Here is a 13,925-nt window from a genome sequence, read left to right as displayed (position 1 = left end):
AAATTTATTCAATAATAAAAATGGGAGGAGAGAATAATAAAGTCAGCCTTGAAGCTTGATTTGCTAAAAAAAAAAAAAAAAAAAAAAAAGCATCTTTGTTTTATAAGCCTAGAACCCGGAAGTGTAAAATATTTTTACTGCTGTGGGTGGAAGGCAGGTGGGGTGAGGTGGTACGGGGGACTACAGAACAGGTTTAACTCCGTTGACAATGCCAGTTTCAATTCAACTCAAGCAAAACCTCATTCCTCCCTCTTCCTCTAAGTTCTGCCCTTGCTCCCACCTCCTCCCCGGCCAATTTCTCTGTGCACAGAGACTCTTGGTAGGATTCACTCTGGGACTTGGCTGGAGTGTCTGCTCTCCCTATGCTTCAAACACAGTGGCCCCTATAGCAAACCCTTGTAATGATGATTAACATTTGTTTCGCAATTGCAGTAAGTAAAATGTATTCACTTATAAAAACCATCTGTGCTTAAAAGCCTGGCTGGAATTATAATAGTACTGTAAGGGAGGAAAACTAATAGAAGCAAAAAGTGCTTAAGAATGTAAATGAAAGATTCATTCACATGATTGGTAAATGCTTATTTTGTTAGGCCTGGTCCTACACCCTCCCAATCCAGCAGGAAAAAGAACGAAGTCCCTACTCTTGGACAGTTTCTCTTTTAATGGTGGAAGATTGACAATAAACAAATATATGAATATATATTTAAAATGCATCTTAAAAAATATGTGAGGTGTCATGTGAAAATAAAGCACGGATAAAGGGATAGAGGGTGAAGGGGGTGCTATTTTATTTGGGGTGGGTAAGGAAGACCTCTGAGAATCAGGGTATAATTGACCAGAGATCTGAATGAAAAGGGAGAGCATTAGTACAGATAAATCTGGGAAAGAATGATCTAGGCTTAGAAAGCTGCAAAGACAAAGGGGCCTGAAATGATGTGTATGATGTATAGCAGAGGAGGCTGGTGTGAACGGAACCGAGTGAGCCACGGGGAGAGTGATAGGAGCCGAGATCATAGAAGTAGCCAGCAAATAAAACAAGCAGATCACACTTGTGAGGACTCGATTTTATTGTGAGTGATAAAGGGACTGATAGGCCTTGATCAGACTTAGAGTTAACCTCACTTGAATGCTGGGTGGCCACTAGGTTGTAGGGAGGAAAGAGTGAAATCAGAGCCCATGGGAGCAGCTGGGAAGCTATTATAAGAGAGAAAAGGGTGGCCTGGATCAAAGTGGTACAGGAGGAGGGGTGAAGAGGTCAGATCTAGGAAGAGTTGAAGGTAAAGCAAACAGCTTTTGCTGATGATTGGATGAAGTGTAGGAGATAAATCACAGAATGCTGTCTTTCCGAACGTCTTAAATATTAAGGATGCAAGGGAAGAAATAAAGGCACGCACTTTGAATGTGCCTGGAAGGTACCCAAACACCCAATTAATGTTTCCTTGGCCAATAGGGACCCCTATCTGTGGCAATGCTGTGTAGAGGAAGCTATCAAGAAGGTGGTCAGTATAGTAAAAACAACATTCAGCTTGAAATCAGATGTGGGCTTGAGTTGAATTATCTTAAGAGCAGAGTCTGGTGACTTAACTCTTCATCTTCTTACCTGTAAATGGGAGTGAGTTCAACTCATACGAAGGAGACAATGCTTGTGATAACATTTTTCATACTAAACTGTAAGCTAAGGAAAATTGTGAAGACTAGTACAAATTGTAAATATTCATGTTCTAAGCAGATGGAAGGTATAAATCAAAGACTTACCATGTCTTTTTTTATCATGAAAATAAAAATGTGAAGCTTTTGCTGATTTAAAAAACACCGTATTTTTAAAAATCTGCATTCTGCTGTAAAAAAATACAGTATAGAAAGTTAAGCCTCAGGAATCTCAGCTCCTCTCTCCATATCCATCCCGTCCGGTTTGCTGTTTGCCTTACAGAATGTGTACTGCATATTAGGAATATTCTACACAAATGGAATCATATGATCCACAAACTGCATTTTTTTTAGAACAACTATATGTTGTAGACAATATTCCATGCTAATAGATTTATATCCTCTTTAAGGCTGACATCAATGGTTCATAGTCCTGCCTACAGATTAGATTCACTTGGGAGCAAAAAAGCAAAAACAAAAACTCAATACATTTCACAGTGAGGGCCAGGACCGTTTTTCTTAAATCTCCTGAAGTAATAATTCTAACCTGCAACCAGGATTAGGTTTCCATGTGTCCAAGTAGTATGTCTTACGTATACATCATAGTATATTTAAGCCATACTGTTTTCATGGATATTTAGATTGCAAAGTCCATTCACATACCTGGATATTGTCTATTTGCCATGCCTGTAAGTAGACAAACTTTGTTCACTCACATTTTTTTTTCTTTTTGTTCACTCACTTTTTATAAAGTTTTGTCTAAAAGTAGCTCTCTGACAGAAAGTCACTGGACCAATCTGGGTTTAGATATAATAAAAACCCATTATGAAACCCCTTAATATTTAGAACTGTTCCACACAGCACTGGCTACATAATTTTGTTGGGCCATAATTTGGTCATGAAAGCTGAAGAAAAGATTTTTTTAAGCTTTTTAAGAATTTTTTTTATTAACATATAATGTATTATTTGTTTCAGGGGTACAGGTCTGTGATTCAACAGTCTTACACAATTCACAGCGCTCACCGTAGCACATACCCTCCCCAATGTCCATCACCCAGCCACCCCATCCCTCCCACCCCTCACCACTCCAGCAATTCTCAGTTTGCTTCCTGAGATTAAGAATTCCTCATACCAGTGAGATCATATGATACTTGTCTTTCTCCGATTGACTTATTTCGCTTAGCATAATACCCTCTAGTTCCATCCATGTTGTTGCAAATGGCAAGATTGTTTTTTGGTTGGCTGCATAGTATTCCATTGTATATATATATACCACCTTGAAGAAAAGATGTTTATCATAAGTGAGCAACTACACTTTTAAGAACTTTTCCAATTGAAAAATCTTGTAATTCTTAGTGACTCTTAGGTACATGCTTTACTGTTTACACTGCATGAAACGTATTATTGCCTGCTGACAGCATTACAAATGAGTTAACTTTTAATATAGAATGAACCTTATTGTACTTGATGCCTGGGAAAACAATAAGTATTTCTCTAGTTCCTCTGGTCATATCTGTCCACTAATGTCTTAGGGAGACAAAAAGACAACACAGGAAGGCAAGGTGAGGACCTAAGTCTGAACTTCTTGCTCAGGAATTAAGAAATCTCTGAATATAAACTAATTCCATAAGGATTCGTACTTTTTGTCCCTAAATTTGTATGGTATAAGTCTTGTACTTCATCGTACTAAAATATACAAACCGGAGAGAGCAAAAATCACTCTGTATTGACCCGTGAGCTTAATTTCAATGGCCACCATTTATATTCCGCCTTCTGCAACAGAACTACAGCCTGAGGAAGATATTATTGTTCCCATTTTCCATGAAACTGAAGCTCAGAGATGTTAGGTGGATTTTCCCCAGAATACAAAGAAACAGCCTGGATTTAAACCCCACATCCATCTGACTAAAAGGCTGTGCTTTTAATCTTAAAAATAGAGGAGAGGGTAGAACACCGAGTGAAGACAGAAGCAGAGATTGGAGTCATGTGATACAAGCTAAGGATTGTCTGCAAACCATCAGAAATGAGGAGGGAGGGAGACATACAGATTGTCTCTCAGAACTTCCAGAAGGAACTGTTAAACTTAAAACCGTTAGTTATTTTACCAGCAAAAAATGGTTTACTAGGGATTAGCAGAGAATTGCAGTTCAGGACAAAGCATTGGCAAGTCTGGAGAACAAAGGAGAAGACTGCTTTACTACAGAGAAAAGAAGGGAGCTGGGAGGGACTGATACCAATGAAAAATGCAGGGGAGTAAACTGGGAGTTTGAGGCATGGTGCCTTTTCATTGGCTGAATCGTGACAGTCTCTTATTGGCTGGGCTGTTGCTGCGGCAGGAGAACAACTTCCTTCTCCTGCTGGGCTTAGTACAGCGGTATCCAACTTGCAAGACTTGCAAGGTACTCTCTGTTCCTTTGGGGTCTGTACTTGCTGGCTAGTGGTAGGACGTGAGAGCTCCCCCATCTGGCCTCTAGACTTCATTTTAAATGATACTTCCTTTTACTGATTTTCACAGAACCAACCCTTTTAACACCTGGATTTGGGGTTTTTAGCACCTAGAACGGGTGAGAGAATAAATGTTTGTTGTTAAGTCACTCAATTTGTGGTACTTTGTTACAGCAGTCCTAGGAAACTAGTACACCTAACACACTGTACTTCTGCTTTGGAACAATTATGGGATGGTAAAAGGCCAGAAAAGATGAGAATGGTGATTATCACAAATACTTGTCCCTATCTGCCAGTTATCTTCTCCCCGCCCCCCAATACTGATTGATGTCCATAGCACACCGAATGCTTGCATCCATACACACTACTCTGGAACATCTGCATCCCCCTGCTCTACTTGGTATGCTTACCAAGATTCAGTCGTGTTTGTTCCCGGTTATTCTTGTTACTACAATTTTGTACTTTGGTAAATAGTACCTATTAAAAAAATTGAGGATAACTTTATTAATGGTTGTACGTTAATTCATCCTAGCGTAGAGGTTGTCAAAATAGGTTCCAATCCAAGATGCCTTGAGGTAGGAAGACCTTGAACTCACCTCCTCCACAGACACAAATATCTACACCTTTTTATAGAAATAGAGTAGGGTAGAAAAGAAGAGATATCATTTAAAGAATGACCATTATTTTCGAGGTCCTGAGGAGTTCCGACTTTTTGTAATTCTAACCTGCTCTACAAAGGCATTAATAACAGTTACAGCCCTATGCACACAGGGCGCTCCCTGCATGCTAATAGTACACCCAGAACTCTGTATTTACTTGATTAGGATCAACCCAGGCAAGAAAAAAATGAAGTCAAGTTTTAAACACAAGTAGTTCGACTAGAACTACTCTCAGATACTGTCTCGCCCTTAGAGTGTATCACTCGCACCAGCTCAAGACTTCTTTAAACCGAGAAAGTGTGGAAAAGCAGCAGTTGCGAAGAAGCAGGGCCCTAAGGCAAACTGCCAGACTCCTGGGTCATCTGAAATCCCACCCAGATCACATTTGCCCTCTGTAAGCCACATTTCCCCCATCCCTTATGGTCCTCTTTGGACTCACGGCTTCGATTTTTTTTTTTTAACCTTTTTGTTTTCTTTTCATTAGTTTTTTCTATTTTGGGGCTATCTTCCGGCACGTTTGCCTCCGGCGCTGACTTTGCAGGCCCACCTGTTTCCTGTTTCTCCGCCCTAGCGACGGGGCAAGGCGGGGCGAACGTGCGCGGTAGCGGCGTCAGACCCGCCCCTGACTCCCGACTGCGCTTGTCCCATCCGGCTTGCCGTCTTCGCCGCCATGGCGGCCGCCGCGCTGCCCGCGTGCCTCGCCCTGCAGCCGGGGGCCAGGACCCTGCGTGCCTTCTGTACCTCCGTGTCTCTGGCCACCCGCTCTGCGATAGCAAGGCCGCGTGAGTGTCTGTCGCGTCGCCTCCGGGCTTTGGGGGAGGTGAGAGGGCGGAATACCGAATCTATGATGGCCGCCGCGGTGGCGAAGTCCGCACCGTCTGGGGGAAGCTGGGGTGTCCTCTGCCAGCCTGTCGCTGGCTCTCCCGGTAGGAAAGCCGCAGGTGTGGGTCTCTTCTCTGCGCCCGTGTCACCGGGTTTCTAGTTGCTGATTTCTGCTTCTGGGTGCTCTGGGCGCGGTGAGCTTGCTCCCCCCACCCCCTTACAGTGACCCGTGTTTTCTGGTGCTCCCTTACGCGGCCATTGGCACGGGGTCACTCTAGTTACTGGTGCCCGGTCATTTTTGTTGGGCGGTGTTAAACCATGGGTTTTCTCGAACGTTAAGAGAAGCATACAGCTGTCCTGGGACAAACTGCAGCTTTGAATTCCAGCCCTAGCTATGCCACCAAATGGGATGACCTTCATTCAAAAGGCATTATTGAGATGAGCTCCATTCGAGATGCTCTTCTTGCCTTGGAAGAGTCTATGGACAAGACAGATGAGTTAACGGAGTCACACTGTATGCAGTGTGAGGTGCTGTAAGGGAAGCGTGAATGGAGTAACACAGGGACATTGAGAAAGAGCCCATGGGAGTCAGGGAAAGCCACGTTAAAGAGGGGGCGTGTCCAGTCATTCACCAGGTGCTGCCCATGCTACCTTCTGTAACATCTCTAATCTTCGTATTAGCAAACAGTTCAGTCTAGGCCACCATCTCTCACTTCTACGGTAGTTTCTTCACTGGTCCCTATTTCTGCTCTTGCTCTCCTGCCTTGAATTCTCACAACCAGACTGAAGTATTCAAAAAGCGAATCTTACCTTGCCACTCTCTTGTTCAAAATCTACGAATGATTTCTCATTGCTTTAAAATAGGATAAATTTCTAAATTCATTAATTTGTCAGAGTGGCCCTTTATAGTCTTAACACTTGTATCTTGTAAGTTTTTTATTCATTTTGTAAATACTTCTACTGTGTGCTGGGTAGTGTTCTAGATACTGGGATATGGCAAGGTCTCTCACCTGAAGTTTACAATCTTTTGGGAAGGTCAGACAAAACAATGTCAGTACAGTGTCAGGTGATGATTAGTGCTTTGAAGAAAAATAAAGCAGGTATTGAGAATGATGGATTGGAGGGGTACTGGCTACAGAGTAGGAAAAGATTGGGTAGTCAGGAAAGCCCTCCTTGGGGAAGTGACATTTGAGCAGAGCCCATGGTATATACCATGCCAAGATCGGGGGGGCGGGGGGGGGAAAGAACATTGTTGGCATAGGGATCTGTAAGTGCAAAGGCCCAGAAATGAGAACAAGCTTGGGGAGGTGATCGGGGAACAGAAACAAAGTCAACTTGGAGGTAAGTGAACATAGGTGAGTGGTAGTCTAAGGTGTTGGAAAGATAAGTAATGATCAGATCTCACAATGGCTTTTAGGCATTTGGCTTGGATTTTATTATAAGTTTGGGATTATACTGGAAGGTTTTGAACATGGAAGTGATATAATGTGATTTATACTTTTTAAAAAATTATTTATTTATTATTAGGTTGGGGAGGAGCAGAGGGAAAGGGACAAGCGGACTGTGCTGAGTATGGAGCCTGACACAGGGATTGATCCCATGACCCTGAGATCATGACCTAAGCTGAAATCAAGAGTCAGATGCTTAACCGACTAAGCCATGCAGGTGCCCCTGATTTATACTTTTAAAAGATCACTGACCACTGGGGCACCTGGGTGGCTCATTTGGTTAAGCATCTGCCTTCTTAGGCTTGGGTCATTATCCTGGGGTCCTAGGATTGAGCCCGCATTGGGCCCCCTGCTCCGTGGGGAGCCTGCTTCTCCCTCTGTCCGCTGCTCCCCCTGCTTGTGCTCTCTCTCTCTCTGTCAAATAAATAAATAAAATATTTTGAAAAATCACTGACTACTGTGTGGAGAACCAACTTTAGTGGGGTAAGAGTGGAATCCAGGAGATCAGTTTGGAAGCTTTTGCAGTAGTCCAAATGAAATGATGGTGAGTTGGATTGAGGTAATAGCAGAGAAGGTGGCGTGGTTGGATATGGGATATATTTTAAAGGAATAGGTGGGAGGGCTTACTGATGGATTTGATATGGGGCATGAGGAAAAGTCTCCGGAAGCAGGTTAGATTCTTATCCGGAGTAATCGGATGAATAGCAGTGTCATTTACAGGGATCAGGAAGACTGGAAGAAGAATGTCAAGAGCTCTATCAAGGATGTTTTATAGTTGAGATGCTTATTAAATATTTGCAACCTCTTTTCTCAGTGTTCTTTCTGTTCTAGTCTTAAATTTCAGCCATACTGAACTGTTCCCATTGATTTTTCCATCTCCTTTTCTCTGTAGAAATTTTCTCACTTGCTTATTCCCAGGGCTACCTCTTGCTTATCCTTAAGGTTTAGACTTAACGTCCAGTTCTTCAGGGAGATTTTCTCCAACTAATTGACTGTTTGTTCCCCTGCTATATGTTGCCATTAATATTACGACTCTTTATTGAAATTACTTGTTAAATAGTTATCTTATTTGACAGACTACATTTTGTGAAAGCAAGGTCTGTGTTTCTCCTACTCATTGCTGCCTTCTCTGTTTCTGGTACACAATATCACTCAAATGATTTTTTTTTTTTTAAAGATTTTATTTATTTATTTATTTGATAGAACGAAAGAGCACAAGCAGAGGGAGCAGCAGAGGGAGAGGAAGAAGCAGGCCCCTTTCCGAGCAGGGAGCCTGATGCGGGACTCGATCCCAGGACCCTGGGATCATGACCTGAGCCGAAGGCAGATGCTTAACTATCTGAGCCACCCAGGCACCCTCACTCAAATGATTTTTGAGTGAATAAATGAATTGCTATCAGGGGATGAATAAGAATTTGTCAGATAAAGAAATGAGATGGGGAGGCGGAAGGGGACAGAAGCCAGACAGATAGAAGGGATGCACATTCCAGGCAGAGAGAACAGTAAGTTTGGAGACAGTCCAAAGGCTCTAGTACTGGAAGTTTAACTGTGAAGGGAGATGAAGCTAGAGATAAAAGTGGTTCAGAGCGTGAAGAGTCCTATATGCAATGCTATTGTCACCCCAACTCTTTGATTCTTAGTTTTCTTGGCTCTAAATGACCTCTAAGGAAATAGTACTTACAGTTATTGTGAACAATAAGATTCAGATAATGAAAAGCACGTAGCACAGTGTCTGGAATGTGAAAGTGCTGAATAATTATAGCTATTGTTACTGTAGTGTAGCAAAACAGAGGGGCATAAGGTAATATTTTGAAAGGTATATACTGTATGTAAATAATTTACTCTCTTTTTTTTAAGATATTTATTTATTTGACAGAGAGACAGTGAGAGAGGGAACACAAGCAGGGGGAGTGGGAGAGGGAGAAGCAGGCTTTCCGCGGAGCAGGGAGCCGGATGCGGGGCTCGATCCCAGGACCCTGGGATCATGACCTGAGCCAAAGACAGACGCTTAACGACTGAGCCACCCAGGCGCCCCTAATTTACTCTCTTCTATAGTTATGTGATTTATTAGGAATGGCAATGATTTTTGTTATTACTGGCATTATTGTAGCATTGACAGTTCTAATATGCAATACAGAAGGAGAAACAAGGGTTTTGCTTTGGTGGAACCAAATATGAGAAGTATATTTATAGTTAAAATATTTCAAATCGGTTATCTTTAAAGATGTAAAATACTTATTTCTAACTAAATATTTTAATTTGGGAAAGTGAGTTTGACTATGAACCTTAAAATTCATTGAAAATATTTCTTTAGTTGATAAATTCACTATATCATCAATCACAGTGCACTTTACATTTATTTTTTTAATTAATTTATTTTTGTAAAGATTTTATTTATCCATTTGCTAGAAAGAGCGTGGGTGGGAGAGAGTGAGCGAGAGTACAAGCAGGGGGAGCTGCAGGCAGAGGGAGAAGCAGGCTCCCTGCTGAGCAAGGAGCCCTATGTGGGGCTTGATCCCAGGACCCCGAGATCATGACCTGAGCCGAAGGCAGCCACTTAACCGCCTGAGCCACCCAGGCGTCCCTGCACTTTACATTTATATAACTCTGGACTTTTAACTATTTCTGACTTTTCATTAAGATGATTTAGTCCCAGAGCTTACAGAAAATGGATTATTGTTTCATTTTTGTATTACTGAATACCCGAAATAATCTGAGAGTTATGGGATCATGATCAGTGTTGAACAACTGTACATTATTCAGCTCTCTCTACCTACTGTGTTGTCTTTTAGGTACAGCAGACAGAACATCCAGATATGAAAGACCACTGAGAAGAAAGGTAAACAATTAATGTACTCTATACTATCTTAATGTTATCTGAAGTTCTAAAGTGAGGCAGATATTCATGATCAGGCAGAAGAGCGCTGCCCAAGAAGGCTTCACAAGGGGATGTGTACTTGGTGACTGCCAGAGCCTTGGCTCTAGTCTTTGACTGGTTTTTGTCAGTACCCCAAAAAATGGATCATCTTTAAGAGATGGACTCACTCACACACGCCTGGGAAATAAGTGTATATTAAACTAGAATATAGAATTTTTTTTTAAGACTTTATTTATTTATTTGACAGAGAGAGACATAGCGAGAGAGGGAACACAAGCAGGGGGAATGGGAGAGGGAGAAGCAGGCTTCCCACTAAGCAGGGAGCCCGATGCGGAGCTCGATCCCAGGACCCTGGGATCATGACCTGAGCCGAAGGCAGATGCTCAATGACTGAGCAACCCAGGCACCCCTAGAATTATTTTTGATGATGCTTTTAATAATCATGAAGCCTGGGATGTGTGTATTAATCTCACTAGCTTGGTCTCACACTGTAGGCAAGTCAGTGGAAGAATCCAAATCCTAAGGTCACTTGTTGAGGATGGAGTCAGAACAGAGACAAATTATTAGATGGAAGTTAAATGGTACCAAATTATAATTATCTAGAGTAGTTATTCTCACACGAATATTACCTTCTTCCAGGGCGTACAGTACACTGGTTTTGATATCACATTGTTGGTCATTGCCAGATTTTGCTTCTTTAAGCCCTACTTTTGTATTCTGGCCATCCCCTTCTAATGAATACAGTTTTTTTAAAAAAAAAAAGTGTATGTTAATGTGATTGACTAAACTGTCACATAGCTGTTCTCTGGAACTAGGAGACATAATTTCTCATTATGTACGTATTCAGTTAGTTTAACTCATTTACTTATTTCTTATTTCCTTTATTTCCAAATTTTCAGTGTCCCCTCATGTACTGACTTCCATCAAAAAAGTTCTAAAAACTAAAGACGGTCTCTAGCTTACAGTGGTTCAGCTTACAATTTTTCGACTTTATGGTGGTGAGAAAGCAGTACACATTCAGTAGAAACTGTACTAGGAATTTTGAATTTCATCGTTTCCTGGGCTAGCGTTATGTGGTATGAAACTTGCACGATGCCTGGCAGTGGCAGTTAGGCATAGCTGCCAGTCAGCCACACAGTCATGAGGATAAATAACCAATACACTTAACGACAAATCTGTACCCATATAACCATTCTTTTTTTTTTTTTTTTTTTTTACTTTCAGTACAGTAGTCAGTAAATTATATGACATATTCAACACTTTATTATAAAATAGGCTTTGTTTTAGATGGTTTTACCCAAATGTAAGCTAATGTAAGTGTTCTGAGCACATTTAAGGCAGGTTAGGCTAAGCTATGCTGTTTGGTAGGTTAGGTGTATTAAAAGCATTTTTGACTTAGGGAGTTTTCAACTTACGATGGGTTTATTGGGACACTCAATCAATGTAAACACTCGGTGTTCCAATAAACCCACTGTAAGTTCAGGAAGATCTGTATTTCAGAATACGTTGTTACTTGGACATAAGCCCATCATAGGTTGAGGAGGATCTGTATTTCAAAATACATTGTTACTCTTCCACAAAATATAAAAAATTTGCTAAAAGTTTAAATCCACAGAAATTTTTAGTGAAGGAAGTGTGCTGTTAAAGGGGATTCTTAACAGGGGGTTTGTAGAAACAGTGCAAAAATATAACGTAGGTTTGGTGTTTTTTCATTTGAATAGCAACAACTTTATAAGAGGTCAGATTTTATGTAGGTTGCAATTCTGCTTCTGTTTCTTTTAATTGTAGCTCTTTTTGCTTTAAAATTAAAGATCATGTTCATATTTAAAATATTAAACTATTTTATATTCCGTAGGCACTTCCTCCTAGGACAGAGAAAATGACTGTTGACCAAGATTGGCCTAGTGTTTATCCTGTTGCAGCACCATTTAAACCCTCTGCGGTACCTCTTCCCATTCGAATGGGTTATCCAGTAAAAAGGGGGGTGCCCATGGCAAAGGAGGGAAATCTAGAACTTTTAAAGGTAAGATAAATTGCTGATTCATTGGCTGAGACTTATATCTAAATAAATGCTGATCCTCTTCCCACTCCTACCCTGCCTTGTACTTCAGGGTTCAGTATGTAGCAGCAGCTTATTGGATTTTAGTTTAAGTTTTTTTTTTTTTCGGGTAGAAATGGATGATATATTCTGATTGTCCATGGTAAAGAAGACTCAAAGAGTCCTGGGCATTTAAGAATATAATCAGTTGGTCCTATGGCTTCCCTTTTGGTTTTTCATTTTCTATGGTGTTTTTTCTATCTTGTATCTTTCGAGTGGAACTAGGAAAAATGAAATAACCTAATTTGAGATTGAGAATTGGGGGCTGAAATTTACTTTTTTTAAAAAAAGATGTTATTTATTTGAGAGAGAGAGAGGGAGAGGAAGCACACGCGCAAGAGAGCACCAACGGCAGGGAAAGGCAGAGGGTGCAGGGCTCGATCCCATGAACTGAGCCAAAGGCAGACGCTTAATCAACTGAGCCACCCAGGGGTCCCTGAAATCTACTTTTAAAAGAGAGATTTTGAAACTTTCTATCCAGAAAAGTACAATATTATTTAATATTGTTATAGCCCTTAAACTTCTTTATTTCTTGAAGCAAAATATGTCATATTAAATGCTTCAGTTGGTAGCATCTATAATGATTTATGAACTATAAGCTTTTTTCTCCTTAAGATTTTATTTATTTGGGCGCCTGGGTGGCTCAGTTGGTTAAGTGACTGCCTTCGGCTCAGGTCACGATCCTGGAGTCCTGGGATCGAGTCCCACATCGGGCTCCCTGCTCAGCGGGGAGTCTGCTTCTCCCTCTGACCCTCCCCCCTCTCATGTGCTCTCTCTCTCTTTCAAGTAAATAAATAAATAAATCTTTTAAAAAAAACCATTTTATTTATTTATTTTTGCGAGAGAGATCGTGAGTGAGCGGGGGCTGGGGGAGGCGGGGGCGCAGGGAAGGGAGGGGCAGAGGGAGAAGCAGGCTCCTTGCTGAGCAGGGAGCCGATTGCAGGGCTTGATCCCAGGACACAGAGATCATGACCTGAGCTGAAGGCAGACACTTAACCGACTGAGCCATACAGGCACTGTGAACTATAAGCTTTTTAAAGAAACTATGAATATGCTTAGCCTGAGAATGCGTATCTTAGGTGGTTCATGTTACATACGTATATAAGTATAATTGTCATAAACAAACTGTTTTCCACTTTTTTTTATTGAAGTATAGTGGACACACAAGTTTACATTAGTTTAGGTGTACAACATAGTGATTCCACAAACCTGTGTGTTATGCTATACTCACCACAAATGTAGCTACCATCTCTCACCATACAACACTATTACAGTATCATTGACTGTATTTTCTTTTTTTTTAAATTTTTTATTGTTATATTAATCACCATACATTACAGCATTAGTTTTTAATGTAGTGTTCCATGATTCATTGTTTGTGCATAAACCCAATGCTCCACGCAGAACGTGCCCTCTTTAATACCCATCCCCAGGCTAACCCATCCCCCCAACACCTCCCCTCTAGAACCCTCAGTTTGATTTTCAGAGTCCATCATCTCTCATGGTTCGTCTCCCCCTCTGATTTCCCCCCTTCATTCTTCCCCTCCTGCCATCTTTTTTTTTTTTTTTTAACATGTATTGCATTATTTGTTTCAGAGGTACAGATCTGGGATTCAACAGTCTTGCACAATTCACAGGGCTCACCATAGTACATACCCTCCCCAATGTCTGTCACCCAGCCACCCCCTCCATCCCACCCTCCACCACTCCAGCAACCCTCAGTTTTGTTTCCTGAGATTAAGAACTTCTCATATCAATGAGGTCATATGATACATGTCTTTCTCTGATTGACATATTTCACTCAGCATAACACCCTCCAGTTCCAGCCACATCGTTGCAAATTGCAATATCTCCTTCCTTTTGATGGCTGCATAATATTCCATTGTGTATATATACCACCTCTTCTTTATCCATTCATCTGTCGATGG

General features: G+C 41.2%; 1 protein-coding gene across 1 annotated transcript in view; it reads left to right on the top strand.

Annotated features, from left to right (window-relative positions):
- Nucleotides 1-5,368: 5,368 nt before the first annotated feature.
- The window catches only part of MRPS35 (mitochondrial ribosomal protein S35), a 46,530-nt gene continuing 37,973 nt past the window's right edge, over nt 5,369-13,925 (top strand). The window contains 3 exon segments of the mRNA XM_025879950.2: nt 5,369-5,533; nt 9,814-9,860; nt 11,755-11,922. Coding sequence (XP_025735735.1) covers nt 5,422-5,533; nt 9,814-9,860; nt 11,755-11,922 — 327 coding nt within the window. The 5' untranslated portion in view covers nt 5,369-5,421.

Source organism: Callorhinus ursinus, unplaced genomic scaffold (assembly GCF_003265705.2).
Source record: "Callorhinus ursinus isolate GAN/ISIS: 27379988/994484 unplaced genomic scaffold, GSC_fseal_2.0 scaffold27, whole genome shotgun sequence".
Taxonomy (NCBI): domain Eukaryota; kingdom Metazoa; phylum Chordata; class Mammalia; order Carnivora; family Otariidae; genus Callorhinus; species Callorhinus ursinus.
Note: the sequence above shows the minus strand (reverse complement) of the source record. Positions and strands in the feature narration are given on the sequence as shown.